Source organism: Gavia stellata, chromosome 2 (genome assembly GCF_030936135.1).
Source record: "Gavia stellata isolate bGavSte3 chromosome 2, bGavSte3.hap2, whole genome shotgun sequence".
Classification (NCBI taxonomy): domain Eukaryota; kingdom Metazoa; phylum Chordata; class Aves; order Gaviiformes; family Gaviidae; genus Gavia; species Gavia stellata.
Genome location: NC_082595.1, coordinates 93,121,586 through 93,147,876, shown reverse-complemented (window position 1 = coordinate 93,147,876; position 26,291 = coordinate 93,121,586). Strand labels below are relative to the sequence as shown.

The following is a 26,291-nucleotide window of genomic DNA, read 5'->3' as shown; positions in this document are numbered from 1 at the left end:
GACAGCCAGCGGAATATGGGCTAGCAGTGTGCCCAGGTGGCCAAGAAGGCCAACGGCATCCTGGCCTGTATCAGAAATAGTGTGGCCAGCAGGAGTAGGGAGGTGATCGTGCCCCTGTACTCGGCGCTGGTGAGGCTGCACCTCGAATACTGTGTTCAGTTTTGGGCCCCTCACTACAAGAAGGACATTGAGGTGCTGGAGCGTGTCCAGAGAAGGGCAGCAAAGCTGGTGAGGGGTCTGGAGCACAAGTCTTATGAGGAGTGGCTGAGGGAGCTGGGGTTGTTTGGTCTGGAGAAGAGGAGGCTGAGGGGAGACCTTATCGCTCTCTACAACTACCTGAAAGGGGGTTGCAGAGAGGTGGGTGTTGATCTCTTCTCCCAAGTGACAAGTGATAGGACAAGAGGAAATGGCCTCAAGTTGCGCCAGGGGAGGTTCAGGCTGGATATTAGGAAAACTTTCTTCACTGAGAGAGTGGTGAAGCATTGGAACAGGCTGCCCAGGGAGGTGGTGGAGTCAGCATCCCTGGAGGTGCTCAAGGAATGTGTGGACATGGCATTGTGGGACATGGTTTAGTGGGCATGGTGGTGTTGTGTTGATGGTTGGACTTGATGATCTTAGAGGTCTTTTCCAACCTTAATGATCCTGTGCTTCTGTGAAATATGTTACTCCTCCTTACTTTGAAGTTTTTTGCTTGTTGGTGTACAGAAAGAAGGTGAAAACAACTTTTAATAGTCATGTAGATCTTTAAATCTTACATACGTTATCAAACAGTTCTTATTTGGCTCTTTGGCCATGTTTATTGTCCAAAACATCTTGTCATTTGATTCTTATTAAGTAATAGGTTTCAGCTCCTCAGTGAGTTGTTCCTGAAACTGTTGAAAAGATTTGTTTTTGTAATAGTATCTGCACATACTCCAAGCAGATACACAGCTTTATTCTTGGCAAAGTGCTTTTTCTGGCATGGGCTATAGAGTTCAATAGGCACTGTAAACTATGCTGCCAAAACACTGCATTCCTACAGTAACTTAACTGCATACGCTCTAGACCTTCTGGTGTTGTAGATACATCACCAAAAAAACGCTGCAGCTATAAGCATTCTATTGTCTCCGTACATGTATCTGACATGGACTTGTTTTAAAACACTTGAAAAAGGAACTTCCAAAGTGTTTTAAAATAGCCATTGAGTTCTCAGATATTTCAGCCATCAGTAACAGTAGGATAATTAAAATACTACTGTCAAATATTCATTGTAGTAATGTGACGAAATGTAACAAAACTTTTTCCAGGGCTGTGCTATATGTAGACATGTATTGAGCACTTGAGCAATGTGGGAAGGCAGGGATGAAACATAATGAAGTTAAAAGGGTTTTGCATATTTGCCTTAGAGTATTATTTGCGAGTGTTTCTGCCATAGTATTCTTGTTGTAAGTAAGCCAATATTAATTACTTTAAGGAAATACTGAGTTTCTTAATCTCTTGTTTTCTTTAGACTATATGTGATGTTTCAGAGAATGTCAGAAAAAATGCATAAAGTTTTTAATTAAACCCACCCCTAGAAAAGATCTTCTGTCTTCTCTAAAACAGAATAAAGGAGAATAAAACAGCCTCCCAGGTTTCATTTAAAAAAAAAAAGAAAAGAAAGAACCAAAACCACCCAGAAACAAACAAAAAAAATACTGGGAGATCTATTGGGAAGCTGTCTTTTATATAGTAGAGAAAAGCGTTGGAAAAGGACCTGGAGGTATTGATTGACAGCCAGCTGAATATGAGCTAGCAGTGTGCCCAGGTGGCCAAGAAAGCCAGTGGCATCCTGGCTTGTATCAGAAATAGTGTGGCCAGCAGGAGGAGGGAGGTGATCGTGCCCCTGTACTCGGCACTGGTGAGGCCGCACCTCAACTACTGTGTTCAGTTTTGGGCCCCTCACTACAAGAAGGACATTGAGGTGCTGGAGCATGTCCAGAGAAGGGTGACAAAGGTGGTGAGGGGTCTGGAACACAAGTTTTATGAGGAGCGGCTGAGGGAGCTGGGGCTGTTCAGCCTGAAGAAGAGGAGGCTGAGGGGAGACCTTATTGCTCTCTACAATTATCTGAAAGGGGGTTGCAGAAAGGTGGGTGTTGGTGTCTTCTCTCAAGTGACAGGACAAAAGGAAGTGGTCTCAAGTTATACGGGAGGTTTAGATTGGATGTTAGGAAAATTGTCTTCACTGAAAGGCTTGTTAGGCATTGGAACAGGCTGCCCAGGCGGATGATCACATCAGCATCCCTGGAGGTGTTTAGGAGATGTGTGGATGAGGCGCTTAGGACATGGTTTAGTGGTTGACTTAGCAGTGTTAGGTCTATGGTTGGAATTAATGATCCTAAAGGTCTTTTTGAACCTAAATGATTCTATGATTCAGTTATGAAAATATCCCGTGACAGTGCTTTTTTGATCTTAAGAAACTGAAGACGCGTTAGTCTTTAACAGTGCTACTCTGGTCAAACCAAACCAATGCTGTTACTTCCAGCCTAATGGAAATCACCAGAACAGGGGAAGCTACAGGTCTTGTACCCTGATATTGTTGTAACTGTATTTATCAGCACTTAAAAGACTAGGAAATATGTTGTCTCTATGTGTTAATGCATTTGCCGGTTACTCCTGTTGGGTAGGCAAAATAGCTGTAGACAAAACTGAGAAGACTACTGAGGCTATTTTGGAAGGACAGGCTGGAATGATGAGGAGGACAGTTGCTCTCTCTGTGAGAGAGCTGCTGGAGTTCATGGAGCTCTGCCTGGGGATGGATGATGAGCCAAATGAGAGCTTGTGAGTAAGGATTAAAGAGCAGACCACTATGGGTGACACAGTAATGGGTGTCTGCTGTAAGCTCCCTCATCAGGAAGAACAATTAGGTTACAGAATCATGGAATTCATAGAACACCATGTTGGAAGGGACCTCAAGGATCATCTGGTCCAACCTTTCTTGGCAAAACCACGATCTAGACAAGATGGCCCAGCACCCTGTTCAGCTGAATCTTGAAAGTGTCTGTTGTTGGGGAATCCACTGCTTCCCTTGAGCTATTATTCTAATGGCGGATTGTTCTCATTGTGAAAAATTTTCCTCTCGTGTCCAATTGGAACCTCCCCAGGAATAACTTCTACCCATTACTCCTCATCTGTACTATGTGACTCCTTGTCACGTGAGGCCTTCTACAGACAGCTACAAGTAGCCTTATATTTGCAGGGCCTGGCCTCACGGGGGGCTTTAATCATATTGGTATCTGCTGGAGTGACAACACAGCAGGGCGTAAGTAATTCAGGGTGTTCCTGGAGAGCATTGATAACAACTTCCTGATCTGAGTGAGAAGAATCGTCAGGAGAGATGGTCTCCTGGACCTCATACTTATAAAGAAGGAAGAGCTGGTTGTGGATGGGAAGGTCAAAGGCAGCCTTGGTTGCAATGACCATGAGATGGTGGAGTTCAGGATCCTGAGAGGAGGGAGCAGGGCAAAAACCAAGCTCACAACCCTTGACTTCAGGAGAGCAGACTTCGTCCTCTTCAGGGATCTGCTTGAGTAAGTCTCATGTCATAGGGCCCTAGAGGGAAGAGGGGTCCAAGAAAGCTGTTAAATATTTAAGGTTCTCCTCCTCCAGGCTCAAGAGCTGTCTATCCTAACAAGCATGAAGTTGAGCAAAAATCCAGGGGATCTAGTAATATGCTGGATATGCTAGTAAGAGGCAGACCTTAGAGGAGAAGGCAATGTCCTAAAAAAATCTAGTATATCTTTTATACCTTTTAAAGCTGAACTTTTTTTGGAAAGATGAATTAATATTCCTCATCTGTCTGGAATAAACATGTGACAACAAACAGGCAAAATTAGCCTCATAATATCATTAATCAACTGTAAGGACTTGTCTCCAATACCAAATGAACTTGGAGAACCCCCATGACCTTGATAAGACCGTGCTACAAAACTACTTTGTAGCATGGATTCCAGTTAGTACTACCCATGGGTTTTTTTACTCTGTGAGATTTTCATATGGACCATCTCTCTGAATACAGAAGAAAGAATTGGCTTCACCCAATGGGAAGGAATCTAGGATTCTTAGGTTATCTTAGGCAATCTGAAGAACTGTAGGTTACACTTGTAATAACTCTCATCACATGCTCTACAAGAACTGTCCATATATGGAACTTGTGTGTTTTATTGCTTCAAAAATAAACACAATAGAGTACGGTTGACTGGTGTCTTAAGTCTGAAAATGGTTAGTCACAGCTTCCTTTCTTTAAAGTAGGTCTTGCTACTTACTGTTTCACCCATTCGGTTGCATAGCTTGTTCATGCTTTGCATCCACCAGTAATTACTCTTATTGTGCTGCGGGTGTATACAGAATGTAGGTAAGTTGGTTAAACTACAGACTAGAGATATTGATTCCCATCTATAGTGATTCATGACTTGAAAAGTTAACAGGGCAGTTTTTGTCAGTTTAGTTCATATGTAGAGTCTGTATAATTAATTTGCACTATTTTGCGTTGCTGTTTTAAGCATTATTAATATGTAAGACCATGGCCAACCAGACAGAAGTCTGAGATTTGTTAATGAACTATCAAGGTGTTCACCTGTTGGTCATCAGTTTAAATCATGAATAGCTCAACAGGAATTTAATAGTTGTTTCTACAAACTGGATATTTAGGAGCTCTTACTCAAAGTCAATGAGTCCTATATTTTGCTTTCATGTAACAAATGCACTAGTGTGCTTTTGGTTGGATTGTGAACTCCTAGGATTCAGACTGTCTTTTTTATGTTTATATGTCCATAAATACCTTTTCAGTGATGAAATTTATTAGGCCCATAAAGCAAGAATCACATTTCTTTTTCTTGCTATAAATTTGTTTAATTGTAGCTGCAGTAGACAAGGAGATGCAGTGAAGTAAATACAAATATTGAGGATGACCCTTTATTATTTTCTATTCTGCTCTATGATTTTTTCAAAAAGACTTTGAGGTTGCCAACTCTGTAGTATGATAATGTAAGGAAAACGAAATTGGAAGTATTTTGGAGGCAAGTGCTTTTTCTGCATCACCTCTTTGTTTGGGATACTCTTGTATTCATTTGTACAGCAATTATTTTCCTGAATGTAAAAATGACTTAAATGCCAGAGTAAAGCCCAGATGTCTCTGGGGTTCTTCTCTAAAATAATCTTTAACTTCATTTCTCATTCTTCTCAGCAGCCTCTTAGCCAAAAAGGCACCTAAAATAAATTCACCTTATCTTAACTTTCAGGTTTTTTAGGAAGCTATGGATCTTGTTTTTCTGTGTCTTGAGGAGTTGGGCACCAAAATGTATCTCAGTGGCTGAGAATTTTGAGACACAGCATAACTTACATGTGCTTCCAGCAGCATGGACTTCAAAACACTACAGAATAGCCAGAACTGTTTTCATTCAGAAATGTGGCTGCTTCGTAGAGCGCTTTGGTAACAAGTAAGAATTGTGGGTTCCAGGCTGTCATCAGTCTGATCTTCCTCTTGAAATAATGTCCTAATCACCTGATTAGCAGAGTCACCTTCAAATTTGAATCATTGTACTGCAAAGAAGGCAGGATATTTGAGTCCCTAACGCATGAGTTTTTCTGATGGGCTATGTTGAGGCTGCAGGATATTCTGCTGAGTTACCAGACGTTTGGGTGTATCTTCCATTTTGCAGTGCATGAGAATTTTCCGTCTAGCAAAATTTTTCCACTTATAGAAATAAACGGTTGTCACTTCTATAATTATGGTTAAGCAGTAGTTAATGCTTGCTTTGTCCAACACATTGTGGCTTACCGCAGTTCACATCTATGAAAGCGTTTGCATGTTGCTTTATTCTTCTCTAGTCTCTAATGGAGAACTTCGAATTGTTCATTTGTAAAAGCTCAGTACGTTAATAAATGATGGTGTTAACTGTCTTTTCAGCGTAAAACACAGATAATAGAGTCCTTTCATGTGTGCGTTTGAGTGAATATTTTAAATTCTCTTTTTTCTTTACTAGGAAAATGTTCTCTGTAGGATTTAATTTTTTTACCAAAAACTACTAGCTAGAAGTGAATTTGAAGCATCAGGAGTTAGATGATAACAAAATAGGGTAAAAGGCAACAAATATAATTGCTTGTCTGCTGTTTATAGATTATCTAAAGAGCAGCGTGAAGTTGACACTCAGTTTCTGAGTGGCAGCTGTGAATTTGACAATTATCTTGTCCATTTCCAAAAATTGTAAGCATCAGCAACTGTTGGCACACTCAGGAAAATGGTATTGCCTGGTTTATCTGTTTTTCTTTTTAAAGATTATCACCACCTCTGCTGTGTCTGAAAATTGTTCTAAATGAAAACTTCAGTTTTTCTAAAATTTGTCATTTGCTTCGAAAGCCAGATTTTTTCACTCACCAGTATTTTTTTTTTCCCCTTCTCCACGGTATTTCACATTTAACGTTCAGTCATGACTACAGAATACAGCTGAACATGATACAATGAGTGATTTGAGTAACCTTCACTTAGATTACAAAATCTGAATGTTCACTACAACCACACCCATAAAACAATGAACTTTTGTAAAAGGCAAATTAAATAGAAGCAAAATCGGCATCTCACAAGGACAAAATGAATGTGCAGAGACCTTTTCATTCCAAGGTATGTCAGCTGGGTTATAATTGGCTCTAGTTAGCACACTGTATTCAACTATAAAAATTCTTTACCTTGAAGCTCAGTGACACTCATAGATGTGAAATTTCTTTCTACCTTTGAAAATATCAAAGAAAGTGCTTCCAATCTAGCTTTTACAACTGAAAGTTCAGTGATCTGCAGGAAAGGTGCAAATACATCAACAGGCATAAATAATATTGATCTGTAGCTGGAGTAACTCTTGAAGAGTTAATTGGTCAGACCAGATTTTATTGTCTATAATTAAATATATATCCACGTATATCAACGTATATGCCAGTTATACTTTCAGTGATATGTAAGAAAAATGATGGACTTAAAATAAATGAACGTGGTCCGAATCAACTTGAAGATTTCTTAGTTACCTGTTCAGTTGTGTGATGATCCTGATGTCTTTTAATTTCACTTTGGAAAATTGGATTGTGGAAGGTTAGCTGTGATCATATGTAGGTTATAGTGCATTATTTTTTTTGTCCTGTTATGCGTGTTGTTTTCATCTCTTTGAAGGATCTGACTGATATATCTGTGCAGCAGAACTATATGAAATTCTGAAATACCCATGCCAGTGCTGATTGGTTACTTCTCATTATTACGGGCAAAATGATGGTTGAATGTATAATTGAAACTGCTTCATCGTTTTTATTATCAACACTTGTTTTCAGTTGCTTGTAAGTTTTTCCAAGTTGTACCATACAACTTTAACAACACTCACTTTTGAAAATAAGATTGGCAATACTACAGAAAAAACATCCCAATTTAAAGCAGATCATAGAATGATTCTGGTTTCATGTCCTTGTTAAAACACATTTAAAAGCATGATGGTAGCTTAATGTGCTAAATGAAGTGATTTTGTCCTAATACAAAGAGAGCTCATTACAAATGAGCTTTTATAAGTAGTTAATTTCCATGGATTGACAACATAATAAGGATGCAGGTCATGGTTCCAGCAGAAGATAGATGCAGAAGCTAGTCCATTCTTTGATCTGCTCTGTTGCCTTAGGGGGAAGTTCAGTGGGTGAGGAGTCCGCCAACACACCCTTTTAGTTGTAGTTCCAGCTTTTTCATCTACTTGGTGTTAATTTTCTTTTTTGGCGTAGTTCTGTTTTCTTTGCATAGTCTGGCTTCTCTATAACAGCAAACAGATGCAGTCATCTGCCTGTATATCTAATGCATGTTTTAATTAAAGTGCATGGTAAAAAGCAATGAAACTGTTCATGGAAGAAGCAAGAGGATTTTGAGAGGAAGGTATCAACTGAGAATAACTGAGGTTGTGCTTCACTTACTGCGTGAAAAAATGACACTGTCACTTCTTTCTGTTACCTGCAACTTCCTATTTTCTTTTCCTTGTGTTATACACCGTAAGATTAGATGGAGTTCAGTGGCTTCCATCTGGGGCCAGCCAGGTCATAGCCACTGTCTTAGGAAGGTAGGAGTAATGCAAAATTGGGGGATAAAATAGGAGTGTGCATCATGTGCAGCACCGAGTTAGGAAGGTGGCTGCCTAATGTTGGGCTCACTTGCCCAAGGCTGCATCTACTCATGCAACCTTCTTTCATCTCTTCAATCCAGATACTGAATTGATTCATGCAAAAAGCTAAACAGACTAGAAAACATGTCTAGTGATGCACTCTTGACAAACATCAAGAGGTACTTCTTCATGTATGCACTGAGGATGAGAACAGCATATCAAATGCCTTTGAATAACTTAAGTTTTTGTCTAGAGATGGGAAGAAGTTTCTCCATGTAGCTATTGATACTAAAGTTATGATCTCTGACTTCAGCTATATTGTGTCACTATAAGACGATTGGGAGGTTGCACAACTTTCTTTTAAGTGTTGGGTATGGAAGCCTATTCTCATCAAAAGATAAGTATTATTCTTTTAACCTTACTCTTATCTCCAGCAAATTTATTAAGGTTATAGTGCATATACTTAGCTGTGCTGCCCATACTGACTGGCTTGAATATGCTGCTTCTCCTAGTCAGAAGTAGAGATGAGGACTGATTTCTTGCATTCCTTCATGTATAGCACAAAACTGGTGAATCACAGGTAAAAAGTATATGTTGATTGAGTCATGATGACAGCTGCTGAACTGGAAGAGGTTTGCATCAAAGCTCTGGGGCTTATGATTTTTGATGCATCTTCAAAAAGGATGCACAACGTTACCTACGAAGAACTTGGAGGTTTCAAGCTAAAGCACTCAAAAGTGTGTGTACGTCAAGGTCTCTGTTTTTTACTGTGTATGTATGCAGAATGACTGCTACAATGACAATCACTGTTTGGTTTGCATGATTGCTGTATGATTCAATATTCAGAATGGACGACAAACTGAGTAAGGGTTTTGAAGCTCTCTTTTTACAGTTAGGCTAGCATCTAGGGAAGCTGGATGGCATTCCTATTTCTGACAGATTTGGATGGGATGTTAAAGGGCACTCAAAAGAAAAGGATATGTACATTAGCATTGACTAAAAGATTCCATAAGCAAGTGTAAGTTTGGTATCACATAGCTTTTAAGTAACTGATGCTGCAATAATGTTCATCTAGTATGTGTAAAAATGGCTAAATTGCTAGTTAATGGAAGATTTTGCACTTAAAATATGGGACGGACTTCAGTTGAAGGAAACCTTAAGGTGTATGGTTTAATATGTTTTGGACTAGATTATATCCACAGAGTTACGATGGCTTTCTAGTGCAAATTCTGATTGGTCTTAATGTTTTTTTCATTTTCTGTTTCTGTTTTGCAGTGTTATGTGGGAACCAATGGGAGATGGTAAAAAGATTATTTCGCTGGCTGATAATAACATATTATTGTGGGATTTGCAGGAAAGTTCAGCCAAAGCTGTGGTAAGAAATTTTTTTTAACAAGTCATGATATGCTTGAATATAGTACAAACAACAACATTCACTAGCCTAGAATTTGCTAAACTTTTACTACTCCTTCAGAAATAACTTGTTGTCTTTAATGTGGGTGAGGGGAATGAATATCAGTTGTCTTGAATACGGAAGTTTTAAAGTAGTATTTTGTATCTGTTGCCAGTGGTTAAATATTTTCCTTTTTCTAGAGTTCCCCTTACTTTTCCACTGGTTTTACAGCGAATAATCTAAAATAAAGCAATGCTAATTTGATAAATGCGTACGAGGGAAAAATGGGTGATAGGTAAAGCCAAAGGTTATTGAATTCAGATAATAGTGTATTAACTCATGTTGGTTAATACCATGCAGCCCTCTAATTTACAACCCTTGTTGTACATATAAGCATAATATAAATTTCTCTATTTACTATGCACTGCTTTGAGTTCTCAGTATTAATTTAATTTAGTACTATACTGTCTATTCAGTTTATTTTACTTATGGTTAAAACCTTCTTAGTCAGGAACATGTATAAAAAGGTGTCACTAGTATAGATTTCTGTCTGATAATGCCACCTCTTACAGATAAACAAAAAAAAAGACTTCAGAGTCTTTTCCTGGGTGCATCTCCTCTATCTACCTGGGAGTTACAAGTCGCATTGTTTGATTAGAATTAGCCTGAAGAATTTTAGGGTTCCTGATATCTTTAGAGCTTCTTAGTAATAAAAATACTGGTGTGTTTACTCTCTGAATTATCTGGTCAACCTGTCATAGGAAACATTTACTAACCATAACTTACTCTACAGTTCTGTGGGTTTGGTTTTTTTTCCCCCTTTCAATGTTTTTTGCTAACTTGTTTCTTCATTACAGTATTTAACACAGGAATATTTGCCCATATTTGCATTAAGACAAGTTTCTCCTATCCTTTTGATCACTCCCTGTATTATTGTTTTGAGCACATTACCTTCTGGGGTGAAACTAATCTTATGCTCACTGCATCATTACCTTTTGCAATTAAATTAGCTATTCTTTGCCATTTATAATCATTAGCTGAATCCAAGAGCAGCCCAACCAATCCACAAGGTCTGGGTAGATTCTGCTGAAAAGATGACAGTTAATATTTCTGTATACAGACTTCAGGTCAGATGTCACCAAATCACTAGAACTCTTCCTTGGGTAAATGCAGTATGTTTGGAATGGCAGATGAGTGCAACAGAACGAAATGGAGATGTTAAAATATAGATGTATTTCTGTTTGCCTTATGTATTAACAAAGGGTGGGAGTAGAGGTGTGGTTTTGATCATTTTTATCCAAATGATTAATTAGGTTCCTTTTAGATTTCTTGTCCCTTCTGAATTCTTTAGTAGCATTTAACATATAGGTGATCTTAATTCAGAACAACAGAAAACATCTGTCAGTGGCATTCCAGGCAAGACGGAAGATCTTGTGGGGAAGATTACACAGTCTATCTGGATAAAGTAATGTATCCAAGTATAGGAGGACGTTAGGAATAAGTATGAGATGCTTTCTTGTCAAGGTGGCTGCTGTTCCGCAAGGCAGGAAATACATTGTGGACTTCAGTGGAGAACTTTGTGGAGTGCTCCATAATTACTGCAACTAGAATAAGCATAGATTAATTAAAGGAGGGCAAAAAACTGTCTGAAGAAAAAAGAAAGAGAAATTACTGGATCAGAAAGAGGATAGAAGACCAGTTCTCAAAGAGTTGGTGTTGGGATCAATTTTGTTTAATGGTCTCCTTTATGATAGCATAGAAGTAGGAGTGAAATTATTGGTGTATTGATATATGAAAATTATTGATGACAGAAACTTGGAATGCATCATAAGTATATAGGAGTAACGATATATTTCAGAGGATGAACTTGATGATTAGTTTAATTTTTGTACTATAAAGCAGAAAACTTGTGTTTAAGGAGTAGAAATATTTTATTGCTGTGACATAGAAACTCAGCACTTAAAAATATGTAGATTCTGTTACTTAGCTATTCTGAGAATGGCTCTGAACTGTCGGTATAAGGCTATTTGAAAAGGCAAATGATTGATTGTAAGATGGTTCAGGAGACAAGAACAGTTATGAAAGGACTACGTGGTGTGGTTGCCTGCAATGGGAGGAATTGAACTCAATGAATTTAAAGTCATCATCAATATTTCTGTTTCTATAACTAACAAGCCAGAACAACACTCATCCCTTCTTAATGTGGATTTCAAAATAGTCTTTAAATGGCTTTGTTGCTGTGGTTCTTACAAAAACATCTCCTTGAGGCTGTCTTGAGATCTCCTTGCAACTTCCAGCATGAACAGAATTGTGGCCCATTTCCAGTTGTTGACAGTATGGTTAAAAAGCAAAAAAAAAAACCCCATTGCATGTCATTTATCTCAATGAGTTTAGTAATCACTACCATGAGTTAACTTCTTCCAGTTAATACACTTTAGGATTTTTAAATTCTTATGGACTTAATTGTTTAAGATGTCTTCACTACCCTGTCTTTACTGAGGAGGCAGTCAAGATCACAGAAACACAGAATCACTTAGGTTGGGAAAGACCTGTAAGATCATCAAGTCCAACCATCAACACAACTCCACCATGCCCACTAAACCATGTCCCTCAATGCCACGTCCACACGTTCCTTGAACACCTCCAGGGATGGTGACTCCACCACCTCCCTGGGCAGCCTGTTCCAATGCTTCACCACTCTCTCAGTGAAGAAAGTTTTCCTAATACCCAGCCTGAACCTTCCCTGGCGCAACTTGAGGCCATTTCCTCTTGTCCTATCACTTGTCACTTGGGGGAAGAGACCAACACCCACCTCTCTGTGACCCTCTTTCAGGTAATTGGAGAGAGCGATAAGGTCTCCCCTCAGCCTCCTCTTCTCCAGGCTGAACAACCCCATTTCCCTCAGCCGCTCCTCATAAGACTTGTGCTCCAGACCCCTCACCAGCTTCGTCGCCCTTCTCTGGACACACTCCAGCACCTCAATATCCTTCTTGTAGTGAGGGGCCCAAAACTGAACACAGGATTCAAGGTATGGCCTCATCAGTGCCAAGTACAGGGGCACGATCACCTCCCTACTCCTGCTGGCCACACTATTTCTGATACAGGCCAGGATGCTGTTGGCCTTCTTGGCCACCTGGGCACACTGCTGGCTCATATTCAGCCAGCTGTCGATCAACATCCCCAGGTCCTTTTCTGCTGGGCAGATTTCCAGACACTCGTCCCCATGCCTGTAGTGTTGCCTGGGGTTGTTGTGACCCAAGTGCAGGACCTGGCACCTGGCCTTGTTGAACCTCATACAATTGGCCTCAGCCTGTCCAGATCCCTCTGCAGAGCCTTCCTACCCTCGAGCAGATCAACACTCCCGCCCAACTTAGTGTCGTCTGCAAACTTGCTGAGGGAGCACTCAATCCCATCGTGCAGATCATTGATAAAGATATTCAACAAGACCAGCCACAAAACTGAGCCCTGGGGGACTCCGCTTGTGACTGGCTGCCAACTGGATTTGACTCCATTCACCACAACTCTCTGGGCTTGGACATCCAGCCTGTTTTTTACCCAGTGAAGAGTGCACCTGTCTAAGCCAGGAATTGTCAGCTTTTCCAGGAGAAAAGATCAAGTAATCATGTGCAGTGTAAGCCTATCAATAAATGGAATAATGACTTGGTGGTCTTACCTAGAATGCATTTGAACATCTGTCAGATTTTTAGTGTTACAACCTCTCGGGTAAGATGTGAGAGTTCTTTTGTGTTCACTTTTTTGTGTGGTGTTTTTTTATTTATACTGTTGAAAACACAGCTGCTGCTGTAGGGGTAAGGAAACTAAAGTTATTAAATAAATATTTTTTTTTTAAAAAAGGCATTCAGAAGTTAAAAGGCGTGTTTTTTTCATTTATCAAGTAGAAGGTTTCTGGGATTTTGTCTTTCAAATAATTGTTTAAGTAAGAGTTTAAAAAAAACCAAATAGATTTTATGTAATTCAAATTGTAATGGCCATTTTTGTCAAGAAAGGAAAACAAAGTAATTTCCTTAAAAAAAAAAAAAGCAGGATATCAAGGTATTGATAAATATTTAGTAGATTGCTGCAGTTGTTAAGCCTTTTCATAGAAATTTACATCTTTTGTTCTCCCTATTTAATGACTGATAATCCCTTTTTTCAAATGATAAAATCCTGAAACTAAGATGCTAATCTGTGTGCTAATATTACATACTCTACCAAGTGAATTGATTTTAATTAACAGAAAAGAAAACTTCATTTTTTAACTTTTTTGGTGCTAGCCTTTATTTTCTTATAAGAACATTGCTTGATTGCCATTGGTAACCATTTATACATATAAGAAGTGTAGCATTTGCTTTAATTTGGTACTTCTTTGTTATCCAGAAAGATGCTGTATGAATTTCTAAATTAATCAAATTAGAGCATTAGAACATTCTCTATTTTCTAAATATTTTGTTCTTGGGAGGTGTTTTCTAATTGTTTGTGTCAAAGTCTGTTTGAGGGAAACAACTGACCTTCCAAATACATGACGTATTTATTAATTTTTAGTCATTCTATGTTAGAATTACTACATACATTAACAAAAAAAAAAAACAAAACCAAACCCAAGTTGTACATATAAAAACTTAATTAGATGCAGATAGTGTAGTGAGGGAACAGAACATGTTTCCAGTTACCATTTTTATCCAGAAGTTTATAGAACTTTAGAACTGGTCCTCTAGCATTTTTTTTTTTCGTATGTTGTGAGAGAAGAAAAGTACAGCCCCCTCACACATCCTCAGAAGACAAGTGGATAAATTCTGCCATTCATCTGCTTCATGCTGCTCAGTTCTAAGAATGGTTATGCTAGTCCATACCGGAGTCCGTCCAGCCCAGTAATCTGCTTGAAACAGTAGCCATAGCAGACTCCAAGGAAAAGTTCAGTGGAGCAAATGTATTGGATACTTTGCCCTTAACACTCAGACAGTCTTCTACTCTTTTCAATCCAAGGGTTTTTCTGAGACTAGTTGGGTTTGTCTACTTAGTGTAACCCTCAATAGATCTTTCTTCCAAGTACTTTTCAATTCTGTTCTTGGACAGAAGTAAGCTTTATGCATTCAAGTGCCTTTTGTCAAGGAGTCCATTGGCTGGAGAACCACTTTCTTTTGTTTGCTGTTGAATCTGACTTCTACAGGCTTTATCTGATGGCCCATAGCTCTTTTTTTGGAAGAGAGAATGAGCAATTGGTTCACCATCTCCATGCTGCTTGTGTTTTTTCTAGGTAATTTCTGTACCCTCAGGAGGTTAATATATGTTGTGTTTTGGTTTTTTTTAAGGATACTGCTTATCCTTTCCTCTTTCCAAGTCCATCCTTATGAGATCAAAATTTGAAGCAGAAAGAGGCATCTCAGTCTTTACTGATGTTTTTATAAAAATAAGTTGGAGTAATTGATGATTTCATTTGAATACACAGAAATCAGTCCTTCAAAGCTAGAATAGATTTTTTTCATATTCAGATATTTTGCTTTTGTAAAGCCCCTTCCTTCATTGAGGAGAACATACACAGTTCTATTTTGATTATGTTACATTTCTTAATTTTTTTCAGAACCTTTTATTTTTATTTCAAATCAATGCTGTCATGCAATTGTAGTTTAATATCATGCTGCCCTTTTATTATTGTTCTTATGTCACCAGCTTTAGGCACTGATCCACTTTGAACAGTGTTAGATCCATCCATATTCTGATAAACATTTTACACTGTTCAAGGTTTCATTTTGTCCAGACTTCTTTTTCTAAAGTCAATGTATGATCCTTGCACAATGCAATAACAACAGGTAATTCTGTAGACATTGGATCTTACCCACTTCCTTTATTTTTTTCCTTACTGTAAGTCACATTTTGTGCTTATAAAATATTACCATGAATTGTTTTCCTTCAGTATCCAGTGAGGCCCTCAGAGCTGCATGTCTTCATCTTCTGGGCAGCAAATCCTCACGTGAGACTAATGTCTAAAATTTGCCTGTCATGTTTTCCTTTCCTTCTGTAGTCAACTTTTCTGCCTTTAAAGAAGTGGAGAGAAAAGTTCAAGATAAAAAGGAAGCTTGCTTACTGTGTCCGTATATTTAGGTATGAATTAAAACTAAAGTTAAGGTTTTTTTAAACCTGCATTTGTGATTCCAAACTACCAGCTTTTTTTCCTTTAATCTCATTTCTTGGATTTCCAGGAAGGAGACTTGCAGACTTCCTTGTGTTACAGAAGGATTCCTTCTTATGTATGAAAATCCCCCTCCCTTACCTCTTACCTGTTCTTTAAATCCATGCAGTTCCTTTCAGGCTCATAGAAGACATGTGAAAGAATGTTGAACAAAAATTTACTCAGTAGCTTCTGGGACTTCATTTTATTAATAGAAGTCTACCATGAGTTGATTTGGAACTTGGCTGTATACATAGTTGGACATCCCTACGAGGAAAGATGTAACTTAGTTCTTACAAGTACTTAAGAATTGCTTGGGAATGCGATGATGACTTGGCCAATCTAACATGTATGTGATTTTTTTCGTATGTGTTGTTAAGAAACAGTGCAGGATGCGTGTGCTGGCCTCACCCTTAAACTTTTGGCTAAAAAGAAAAAAATCCTGATGTGTTTATGATAGTTTACATGATAAAAGTTGAAAGAAAGACTTAAAAAAAAAAAAAAAAAAAAGGCTGGAATGCTGGAGAAGGTATTATCTACTGCTGACGAAGATGACCTGCCCTGAGTCATAGTTTGAATATGTGATGTTTTCTGTCTCAAGAACAGATTTTGGAAAGACCTGATAAAAGAGACTCTTTTTGTTGGTGCTGTCTTACTGTCAGTGTTAACATTTGCTTCCCTTCTCTCCCCCCATTCTGAGCTTTGTATGGCCAAGACTGCTTACTAAAGAAACTTCGTTTAATTTTTGAAGTGACCCACTCAAGCTCTTCATGTTCTCTTGTGCCTGGAATCTAGTATGTGTCAAAAATTAAAATAAGCTGCACTGTTTATTATGGTGCATCCAGTGACCTGTGCAGTACTTTTCGTTATATTAGCAACCTGGAAGTTGTAGAAAGGCTTTCAGACAGTATTTATGCTTCTGGGGGAGTGGTGCTAGAGGAGTAGGTTTGACCAGTGTTATATCACTCTTTAACACATGAGGAGTATATGATCTTGCATGCTGGGAATTCTACATTCTTAAAAAAAAAAAAAAAAACTGAAAAATTTTTGAAGACAACACGTCTTAGGTAGCATAGACTGCAGTGATAGAAGAGTTGTAATTTCTAGATTTTTAATCTGAATGCTAAATAAATATGATATTCTTGGTGGAACTGTAATAGTAAAAAGTTAGCAAACTACATTGATACAATATACGAATAGACTTAAGCAGTCTTACAGCGTATTTTTCTGTTTATGTCAGTTAAAGTTTATGTAAGCAGTATGTATGTTTTTTTCATCCATCGAAGTGTAATATTTCTGCTGAGAAATCTTCTATTTAGTAGAATATTTATGAAGTGTTAAGATTTAGGTAAAGGAGAAAAGTGATCCAATGAGATGCGGTGCAGTAATCTGCTTTTGTGAAATACCTCTTAATGAAACATTTTGAAACGTGAACATTGTGTGAAAGATGTCCAAATACGTCTGCTGTCTGCCTAGGCACTTGGAATTTGTATACATTTTATATCTGATGAAAATGCAAGTATTTTGTTTTTCCTCTCCTACCTTTAGTTATTAAACAATCTGTTTCAGTAAGTGATTAGAAGTAAAAGTAATTTGCAGTGTCTACAGCTTCATTTTTCCCCATGTTCACGTGGAATTGGAGGATAACTTGCTGTACAACTTCAAAGAGAAAGTTTATTACTTTGTACCTTCTTTTCATTAACTGCGGAGATGCAGAGCTGTCTGCTCAATGACATGCAAGCCTCGTTTTGGAACTGAAACCATTAATTCTCACGGATTGTAGATTTGTGATCTAGTACCTGCTGTTATTTTAATAGGCATGTATGTGATGACATGGGCATCTGGGCCTTGATTTTCATTTTTTTTGTTTTATTCTTAAAAGCTGATATACCGTTGTCGAAGAGTCTTTGACACTATAATTCTGTTCCTTCAGGTAAAATTTGGCATTTTGACATGGAAAAACAGTCTTGTAAAACTGTTCATGAAACTAAATGCGTGTGTTTATTTGTCTGAGGCAGCTACAAATTTGTGCAATGTGCCCATATTGTCTATCTACTGTTTCAACAAATGATCTGAAACTGTTTATTTTAGTTCATAAAGTAGTACAGTACTTCTAATATTTCTGAATAAATGACATTGCACAAGCCTTTGTAAAAATTACTTTGTGAGATACAAAATCAGCTCTAGCTTTTAATTTTTTCCATTTTTTTATCCTAGGATTTTGGTAGTCTGTTGCACTTGGAGCAATAGGCTATTGTGCAGTTTCTGTTTTCAGTGGAACTAATTTCATTTCAGCATTACATCTAGAAATACCGCCAGCTTTGTTTCATTATTTTAGCTCTCTAGTTCTGCAGCCTTGGAAGGAAAAGGACAATTAAAATTTACTTCTGGAAGATGGAGTCCACACCACAACTGTACACAGATTGCAACAGCCAATGATACCACTGTTCGAGGATGGGATACACGAAGCATGAGGTAATGAGAAACTGCAGTCTTGTTCTCTAAAAAAGACAATCTCCTTTGGAGATAGATTTTTTTTTTTTTTTTTTTTCATTGCTGCTAACATAATTTTTTTTTTATCAAAGATTAGAAATGTGGCAAAGCTATCACTTATAAAAGGAAATCTGGGCTTGCATAGCTGATATATTTGCAATTTAGTAAAGGGTTTTCTCTGTTTTTTCCCCCTCAGCTTCAGTTCTAAGTTGTATATTGAGTTTTACTGTACTATGTACTAGTCTCAAGATGATTTGTTCAACACATAGGCATTACCTAAATGAAGCTGTTCTGTAATTCAGCCTGAAAATTATTTACCAACAGTCCTAATTATATGCTATGAAGACAGTTCATAGCACAATTTAAAGGTAACTTGAATCTCTGAAGGTAATTCACAGGTTAAATTCACTCTTCACCTTTCTGTTTTTAACAAATAACATACTATACTATATTAAAGATTGTAGCATCCTAGTTATATGGTAACTACTGAATCTATCAAAATTGTAACTAAATCAATTAAAGCTTTGAATATACCTAATAAGGTGTTTTCCCTCCTGCTCAGTTGTGATTTTGATAAGCAAAGGAGTGATGTTGTGCACATCTGTTGCCATGACTACTAAAGCCTGTGCAAGCTTTTTTAAGATACACTTTATCCCCTTAGCACATAGTAATTTATCACTAAACCGAGAAGAGTGATGTCTTGTAATAACTTTTGTTGCCTTAAAGGGGGATGACTTTAAATTTAGTTCTGTGGTTCCTGCCAGCTCAGGGGTGTAGCAATAAATCCCTATGTTTGCCAGATTTGTGTGTTTTTGCCAAAAAGGTTTATTTAATTTAACAAACAAAAGCTAAAAATATAAATATAATAATTAAAAGTTACTTCCTGTACACTTGTCATCAGGTTTGAAAGTCCTGTTCTGTGCCTTATAAAAGGATATATAAAAATCTAACATATATATGGTGTACACTTTCATTTATAAAGATTCTTTTAAATGAAGCACACGAGAGGAAAGAAAGGTCAAAGGAGAAAAGTTTTTTTTAAGTTGCTTTCTTGTGGTGATTTTGTAATCATCCTGTTTTTAACATGTAGCATGCAGACCTTAAGATTAAAGCCTGTGGTTCTAAGTAGAAAATGTTAAATATTTGTGAGCTTCATGCTCTGTCTCATTAGAAAAAGCATCTCTATCTTGCATTAAATGAATACTCTGAGTAACTTTTATGAAAGATAGATAGTCCAGATAGTAACAAGATCCTTAATGAAAGGGTAGCTTGCTTAACAAAAGCAAACCCCACAATTCTAGTTCTTTACGTGGTGCTCAGGTTAGATAGTCCTTCAACCAATTTACAAGTACTAGCCTATGCCAAATAGCTGTTTGCAATGTACTTGAAAAATATGTGCAAGAGTAAGTCTCATCTGCAATTACACTGAAATATATCTAGAATGATGTGAATATTTGATTATGACTAGTTAGGCTAGAAGTAGGAGTTTAAAGTCAGGGCAGTATAAACTGTGGCAGTGTAAGAAGCAAAAAAAATGAGAGAAGAAAAAAATACCAAGGACAGAGAAAACTGCTATACCAGCAAAGAATAAAAGAGGAGAGCTACTAAAGAAGTAGCTAGAATAGCTACTTCTGCGGAGTGCGATTATGATAGCTGTAAGATAGAGGCAGTAAATGATTTTGGACATAGCAAACAAAGAAGGGGATGAAAAAAAGAGGTTGGTGGGAAGACTTCTAGACTAGACTAATAAGCAATCTTAATCAGAGAAGAGCTTGTGAAGCAGAGGAGACAGACACTAGGCTGAATGGATTTAGAGAGAGAATTCTATCAGGAAAATTCAGACTCCAAGAATAAATTCTAAAAAATATGGAAGAAGAAGAAGAATATGAGAAGGTGGAGGCAGTAGCTGGAGAAAATGTTCATGTGGTCTGGCCTTAATCTTATGATGTAAGTGGGAAATTCAATGTAGGTATTATTGCTGTCGGTAGGATGATAGAGTGAAAGAAAAGGATATTCATATTTGGGAAGAAAAAGGATCAAGTGGTCAGAATAATAGTTGAGTTGGGATAAAGGCTTTCATGTTGAGCGCTACTGAATATACAGTGGACAGTGGTATTTTTTTTTAAGTCCTTACACACATCTCCATGAGCAATGCAAGAAGTGCAAGAAAGAAGTGAAAGGTGCAATAAAGGAGGAAAGAAGTGTTTTATTTCTGCAAGCATGCTTGAGCTTTAAAAATTTTCCCATAAAGATGTTTCAAGACATTAAGAGGAAATGTTGAATTCAGCTCCCAGAATACTTGGTAGAAAGGCATACCTGAGTGATATCCTTAACCTCTCAAAGTCTGAGAAGACTGTTGGCATTGGATATCTAAGTAATATCCTCTATCCCGAGTGACTGCCATAGCTGTCAGGATAGGGCTCAGTACAGGCCTGGTGTACTTTGAATCTCTCCTTATGGAGCTGCTTTGTATTAGTAGTTAGGTATTAACTATTAACAGCAAGAGATTTCTCTACCTGGTCTTCAGAGGAGAACATATATACAGTGCAGGAAATACAAAGTTTTGGTCAGGCTATATTTTCTCAAAAGAAACATTTCTTATTTAAAAGAAGAAAAAGGCTCACAAAGTGTTGACAAGTTCTAGTGAAGATTGTAAAAGACTGCCAAATCTAAGCAGAACTTTGGTAGATGGTGGCTTTGAGAGTGGACATGGGAACAGGTACAGCCTTTTCTTAAAATTGGTAATGCAGTAGCAGAAACAAAAAAAACCACAACCCTAAGTTTAAGAGGTGAGGTACGGAGACAAACTGATGGAACGTAATGCTTTGAATAAGGATGCTAGGTTGTTAGCAGTACTACAGATGTTTTCTTGAAGTGGTCCACATGTGTGAGTATGAGCATGGCTGAGTAGTTTAAGGGCCATAGGTAGATTTAATGATAAATGCCAGAGCTCAAGATGGTAAGTTCAAAACAGAGCAATAATAAAAAGCTGTTGTTCATATCTGTTGCCTTCCTTGCACCTCAGCTTTTTATATAGGGAGAACTAGATGACATAAATACAGAATTGGTATAACTACTCAGGGGCAGAGAAACTCTTATCTGAAGATATTGTGGTTTAGTAGCAGACATTTCATAACAGTTGTTAGAGAGCTGTGCTAGAATCATCTGGAACTACTGTTTCCTTTTAGCTCCAGATGATCCTAATGCAAACAAGGAAAGAGCAAAGCTTCAGTGCAAGCTGAGAAATCTATACATGTCACTGTTGTTAACAGCTGGGATTTCCCTAAACTATGCACTAGCAATGGGAACTCTCATTCTGCTGGTGCTAAGGGGATTATGCAAGTTTCCAGGGAAACAGATTCCTGTCAGTGGAGTGCAGTTAGCTTTTTATAGACCATTTAATTTTTTTAATGTGTTTTACAGACAGATATATTGCATAGAAAATGCACACGGACAGCTGGTACGAGACCTAGACTTTAATCCCAATAAACAGTACTACCTGGCTAGCTGTGGAGATGACTGCAAGGTGAAATTCTGGGACACAAGAAATGTCACTGAACCAGTGAAGACACTAGAGGAGCATTCCCACTGGTAGAACAAATTATCTGCATGATGTTTTGTGGGTGGATGGCTTATGTAATTTATTCAGCTAATTATTTTACTGTTTAGGAACAATGCAAACTAACTATGTTTATGCTATTGTGAATAATCATTTTTCTGCATGGAGGAAATGTTTCAACATGTCAATGTTACTTGTGTGATTGTAAATGAAGAGTTTAGACAATGTTAGTCTAATTGGCAAGAAACTGTTGTTAACATTGTTGGGAGATAGGGTACACCTTTGAGAAGCACAACACAGAACTTGGCTTGTAGGGGCCACTTGGGACACAGGTGTGCCTTCCCAAATTGAGCCTGATCTGCTGCACCTGACATGCAGAAAAACCCTTGAGCTGTTTTGGTTACAGCAGCTGCCATCTCTCCTTCTGTTGTCGAATGGTGGAAATGCTCAATAATTCAGTCCCACTTTTTTCATGCTCTTCACAGCCCTTAAGCCAGAATATGCAAGTGAGTAATTTTATTTTCTGAGATAATATTTAGAGCCCTTATCTACCACTCAGGCCTGTGGCTGGAGCAAGGAGAGAATCTTGTCTGACGTTTGCAGACTTCAGTGGTTAAGAAAAGATGGGTGGTTCATATTTTGTAAAATTTGGGTTGGAGTAATTCTTGCAAAATAAATCTGGACCCTGAAGCTACTTTGAGGGGAATGAAGATGTGAATTAACAGAAGCAGCTTTTATACTTTTTTCCAGAAGACTAAAACAAGAACTGTAAGACATTTGGTATTAATTAGATACGTAAAATGTAAAAATTGAAGAGAAATATAATCCTACTTTTGTTTTAGGGTCTATTTTAAACTTTACTGTAAGAATGTTGTGAGGTTTTTTGTTTAACAGGTTATTTCTAATCCGTATTTTGCTTTGGGGAATTTTTTATATTTAGAACTTAAATATTATCTGACTTACTAAACAATGAATTGGCATGTACCTTCAAGGAGTGATACCACTTAATGGTGTGTTTTGTTCTTTGGATTTTTTTTTTCCAAAACTTATTTGTTGTATTTTAAAGAGACCTCATAGAAAACAGATGACATGGAAGCTTAAAAGCCAAATGAAGATGGCAAAAAATAGTCTCTGGAATGAGGCGTGTCAATTCTATGTGTACTTACAACATTTAAGTCAAAGATCAATTTTTAGTGCTGTTTTTAAAAAAATCATTTAACATTGATGTGCTGCTTGCCAAGAATAGCCTCTTTCTGATCTCACTTTTTAGGGTCTGGAATGTCAGATACAATCATTCTCATGATCAGCTGATCCTCACAGGAAGCAGTGATAGCAGAGTTATCCTGTCTAATATGGTATCAATTTCTTCTGAACCATTTGGTCATATGGTAGATGATGATGAACTAAGTGACCAAGAGGACCAGCATCAAGAAGAGAAGTATGAAGTTTCCTGAGTTTTATGCAGATGCTTATAGTTTGTCTTTTCATTGTGATGGTTAACATGCTATTTTTCTGCTGACTAGGATTTTTGTATACAGGCCTTTCAGGTAAGTAGTTCTAATTCCTACTTCATTCTTCTTCACTCAGAGTCTTGGGTGGAATCCATTCTTTAAATCTGATTGGCACAGTCACTATGTGTTCACTGGTAGGAAGGGGATGGTGATGCTGAGGACCAGTCCTAAAGTCCACTGGATCAGTAAAAAGATTCACTTTAAGGGAGCTATGGATCAAGTCAAGCCCACACAATAATCTGGGTTAAATGAGAGTTGAAAATCTGCTTTTGGCATTTTCTGTGTACCTGTTCTAACCTTTAGGAGATGTTACCAGTGTAATGGTGAGCTTCTGCACAGGTGGAAGAAAGGAAGTACAGATACATTAATTTTTGTAAATTTCACTCTGGAAACCAATAACTCATTAGACCTACTTCAAGCAAAACAGAAGTTTGTTTTTGACTTTCTTGGTAGAGAATAATGTGTGTTATTACAAGCATTTGTAAACACCATTCCACTTGGGTGTGTGAGGAATCACATATTTTGCATGTGAATTTTGGAGGGATGGGGTTTTTAGTAAACAGTTAAGTGAAATGCTGAAATAATAATTTTTCATCCTCCATTTTTTTGTCTGCTTTCAGCTTTTTCATTGTGCAATATAGGATGCTTGTTTTCTTCTCTGTACTTCTTTAGGAATATATATATGTATGTACATAGGGAGTTCTGTAGATCTAGTGTGGGCTGAGGCTTCGTAATTTTGCAACGAGCTTGCTTGGTGATCTTCAGCAAACTCTTCCTTTACAAAATGAAGATAATGATACTGAAACTCAAGTAAAATATTCTGAGACCAACAGGCTTTAGTCTATATTTTTCTGTTCTTTGCAACTGTGAATATCCGTGTTCTACGTGTCTGCACTGAGCAGTTGTTTTGTTTCGTTTGTTAATTTATATTAATACACAAACCTGCCTGCAATGAAATAGGCAGATTATCTCCTGAGCTATCTTTTTAAATGAAGAATAGTCAGATGGGATGAGGAAGAAGGAAATTACAAAAAAGATCCCCTAGTTACTCAGCTGTGTTGGCTAGATGTTTCAGTTAAAATTCTAAATAAAGTTTAGGTTACATCTCTAGTTGCATTTCTAAGGTTACTCTTGCACCTTTATTTTATTAATAAAGATGTAGTTTTGCTCCACATAGTTTTGACATTTTGACTTCGCGTAAAGGGCTTGGAAATGATTTTTTTATATTAAATAAGGAAGCTATCCCCTATATAGACATGGTTAATTTTAAATGTACAAAATGTCTCTAGAAGCAATAGGTGATGTAAGTGCCTGGAAAATCAAGGTATCAAATTAAGTACCTAGAAAGTTGCTCACATCAACAGTACATACTTACTTTCTAGAACGTAACTAAACTACAGTATTTTAAATATGATGTACTTTTTGGTTCCTTGCCTTTGGCTGGGGATTGCAATTTATTCTGTTCTGGATGGAAGATAAATAGCATTAATGGAAGTGAGAAAGAGACTACAGTTTCCTGTGTGTATATGGTGGGAATGTATTAGTATAAGTAACATTGCAAGTAAATAGTGTTCTGACAGATGTTGTAGAGTAGGTTATCTGGAGTTCTGAATTTCTGTTGATTGTAGACAGTGTAGATTGCCTCATTAAAACACAAGTGATTGTGTCTAGAATAGGAATTTTTGAAACCAAGAATATGCAAAGCAATACAACAAATATAATGCATCTTTTCCTTTGGCTATGGGATGGATGTAAACTACATCGTGAAGGACTTGTATAGTAATGATGTAGAGCCCTTGCCTGTTCCCAGAGGCTATAAGAGTAACAATACTGCCTTTGCTTTTTTAAATATATGCTTTTCAGCTGCTAATCTGTTTTCTATAAAACCTGGGAAAGCACATTAATTTTTGTAACATTTGCTTGATACTATGAGAGTCTTGTTTTGGTGTCCACCCTGCCCCCCCACCCCCGCCTTCCGTTGTGAGTTGAGCTGGAAGGATGTTTGCAAGGCGCTCACCAGCCTTGAACTGTTGCCAGATGAATGTCTGCTTAGCTCTGAGTGCACTAATGAAGCAGAGCGTAACAGCTGCTGGGAATACTTCTTGTTTGTCAACCACTAGTGCCAGGTATTTAGGCTTTAGTACCTGTTTTCCTCCTGGAGACCTCTTTGAAGAGTCTGTTGCACCATTCCATGGGTACCATCTCTTTTGTAAAACATGGGGCTTTATTGTATGATTTGGTTATGTGGGGGGTGTGGGGGGTTTTTTTTGCTTGGTTATGTTCTATACTTTCAAGAAAGTGTTATATTCTCATGGGGTTAACTTTTTTATCCTGTTTTAGAGGATATCTGGTTTGCTATTAACTAGCACATAAATGTTGAAAATCTTTTTCAAGTATATCTTGAAATACACCAGGAGGTGTCTGTATAACTAGTATCTGCAGGCAGTGACCTTCAGACTGAGTGACCAAATCTCTCTCAAAAGAAGGTGGAAATATCAAGTGGAAAGAAGGAAAAGTCTCTTTCCTCGTGGGCTACCTATTTCTCATGTTCTAAATAAAATAACTTGTAAAAGTAGTCCTTGGATTAAATACAAAAATGAAGAGTATGTACCAGTTGTATCTTCAAATTTTTTCTTCTACTTAGCAAAAATCCTCATATTTTAAGAATGTTGACTTGTAATACTAGTCTACACAAGTAAGACTTCTAAGATCTTCAAGACTCATGTTAACTTTTAATATATTTTTGAGTAAGTTTTCTAATTTTTATTGTATTTCTTGGCTGGAGACAAAACGAAGTAATGTCAGTTTAACCCTCCATTGTTCAGCCATGTAGAACTAGGCATGAGTCTACCCACTCGTTTATTCTTGACAGAATTTCTGTACTAAATGCCTACTTTTTAAGGTTCACAACTGAAAAATAATTATTTGGACATAACTTTTTTTAAGAAAAGAATACATGTTCACTGAGTAATGAATAGACAACAATAGACAACAAACCAAAAGTTGCTGTATTCTGTTCTTACTAAGGAATTAT

The 26,291-nt window shown here is 37.5% G+C and overlaps 1 protein-coding gene across 1 annotated transcript in view; it reads left to right on the top strand.

Annotated features, from left to right (window-relative positions):
* EIPR1 (EARP complex and GARP complex interacting protein 1) overlaps window positions 1–26,291 on the top strand; it is a 100,306-nt gene that overhangs the window by 65,246 nt on the left and 8,769 nt on the right. Inside the window, exons 5-8 of the mRNA XM_059832355.1 lie at window positions 9,411–9,510; window positions 18,033–18,169; window positions 21,611–21,778; window positions 23,017–23,184. Coding sequence (XP_059688338.1) covers window positions 9,411–9,510; window positions 18,033–18,169; window positions 21,611–21,778; window positions 23,017–23,184 — 573 coding nt within the window. The remainder of the gene's footprint in view (window positions 1–9,410; window positions 9,511–18,032; window positions 18,170–21,610; window positions 21,779–23,016; window positions 23,185–26,291) is intronic.